The sequence below is a fragment of the Sinocyclocheilus grahami genome, unplaced genomic scaffold (genome assembly GCF_001515645.1).
Source record: "Sinocyclocheilus grahami isolate Dianchi unplaced genomic scaffold, SAMN03320097.WGS_v1.1 scaffold316.1, whole genome shotgun sequence".
NCBI classification, from domain to species: domain Eukaryota; kingdom Metazoa; phylum Chordata; class Actinopteri; order Cypriniformes; family Cyprinidae; genus Sinocyclocheilus; species Sinocyclocheilus grahami.
The window spans coordinates 644,283-646,562 of NW_015505495.1; the positions used below are offsets into that span (position 1 = coordinate 644,283).

Consider the following 2,280-nt stretch of genomic DNA (forward strand, 5'->3'; position numbering starts at 1 on the left):
CACACACACACACACACACACACACACACACACACATATATATATATATATAAATTCACAATATACAGAATGAACAGAACTGTGAAATAAAATTATTTTTAATATTCATTTTATATTAATTATATTTACATTAGTATTTATATATATATATATATATTAGTATTTAATATTAATAATAATCAATGATGAAATATATTACTAATGTAATAATACTATACTGTAAAATAATTATAAAAAAATTATTAATAACAATAATTACAATAATAATAATAAACAATGGATATATAATACTATACTGTAAAATAAAAAATATATTACTAACAAAAAAATAAATGAAGAAACATATTACATATATAATAGTACTATACTACAAAATAAAAATGAGTATTTAATAATAATAATAATAATAAATGAAAAAATATATTACTAATATATTCCTGTAATAATAATACTATACTGTAAAATAAAAAACTGAGATTTAATAAAATTAATAATAACAACAACAATAATAATAATAATAATAACAATTAATTTTAGTAACATAAATATAAATTGAATTGCATCAGTTGGTGTGCTTGTGTTGTCTTTAAATTATATTTTACATCTATATCAGTCGACCACTAATTATCATCACAACAGCTGACATGATGCAGCTAACTAAACATAATGCAATCCAGAAACATCTCTTTACCGATTCGTAGAACTCGTAGAGGTTGAGCAGGACGTCCAGTTCATTCTTGCGTGTTTCGCTGCGCTGCAGGACGGAGCTGATGTGCTCTTTGACCTCCAGAAGGGCTGGACCGGCTTTAGGCTCCCTCAGTAACGCTGCGGCTTTCTTCTGCTGTTCCTACAGGAGCAAAATAAAGACCAAGAGAACTAGTTAGTCATTCAGATGACCCACTAATCCAAAGTGGCTTAAGACTCTTTCACATAATTTGCCTCAACGTTTCCCTACACACTGACATCTCTGGCATCTATTTTTTTTATTAGGAATAAAGTAATCACTTAAAGTAAAAATAAAATGGAATACAACCACTGTTATTTATATGAGATTTTTATTTATTTATTTATTTTATGTCTGTTTTAGTTTTAATTCATGCTAATAGCCCTGGAATAAATATGTTTACTTTATAGATTTTAATATCAAGTTGATCAAATAAAAAAATAAAAATTTAATAAATAATAAAAATTAAATAAAAACTAAAATGAACTGAAATAAAATACAAAATTAAATAAATAAAAAATTTAATAAAATACAAGATGCAATTAAAATTTAAGGAATACATTATTTTTTGTTACTTTCAGGATTCATACCTTAGGCGTCTATTTTAATTTTTCTGGCTGTTGTTGAGACTGAAATGAGACTGAAACATGTTCTTGAACTCATTTAAATTCCCCAAGAGCATCCTGGGACAGTAAAATGATGGCTCTCTTTTATCTTTCTGTGATTCATAAACATTTAAAAAATATATATATATATATAAAAAATGAAAAAAAAATAATAATAATATTTAATAATAAAAATAAAATACATATAAAAATAAAACGAACTGAAATAAAATAAAATCTTTCTTTAATCTTTCTGAGATTCATCAAAGCATTCGGCACATGAAGCACTTACGGTGGACTCCTCCATGAACTGGGCCAGACTCTGTCTCATGTCCTGAATGGAGCTCAGAGAGAGACTATAGGAGTCCAGAGGAGCCAAATGTTTCTCGCTTTCCACATAAAACCACCTCTTAACCTGAGGACAGATACAGAAAAAACACGATCAGCACATTGTCTTTCCAATAATCAAATATTTAAATAGAACAGTAACAATCAAGTTACAGAAGTACAAATCATTCCTTTACTCCACAGACAAGCTGATTTTTAATGAACATATGAAAACATACCCTAGTATGCTGCCCTATTAATAGTTAATTTAGGATGTTGTATAAAAACACAAAAAAATCACCCCTGAGTGATTTAAATAGCATAATCCACAATGCCTTATTTTTTCAGATATGCCTGTGGAGAAAATGAATGGCAAAAATCCCATCTCTGACCTCCTGGTGTCTCTCCTGTAAGGCGCGCAGCTCCAGGAGCGTCTCCAGCTGCTGCAGTGATTTATTCGACAGAATGACGAGTTTATGGACCTCTTCATCCACCTGGTTATACAGTGCACTGACCAGATCCACAGCGTCCCTACACCAGACACAACATCAGCTTCAACTACAGCTCCAGTCAAACACCACAGGGACAGCTCTATAACATCATTTGGCAAAAAAATAAAAAATA

At 29.3% G+C, this 2,280-nt stretch overlaps 1 protein-coding gene across 1 annotated transcript in view; it reads right to left on the reverse strand.

Annotated features, from left to right (window-relative positions):
• LOC107601962 (pleckstrin homology domain-containing family G member 4B-like) overlaps positions 1–2,280 on the reverse strand; it is a 29,661-nt gene that overhangs the window by 20,660 nt on the left and 6,721 nt on the right. The window contains exons 2-4 of the mRNA XM_016294335.1: positions 2,049–2,187; positions 1,622–1,744; positions 619–847 (exon numbers count right to left, since the gene is read on the reverse strand). Of these exons, the coding sequence (XP_016149821.1) occupies positions 619–847; positions 1,622–1,744; positions 2,049–2,187 (491 nt within the window). The remainder of the gene's footprint in view (positions 1–618; positions 848–1,621; positions 1,745–2,048; positions 2,188–2,280) is intronic.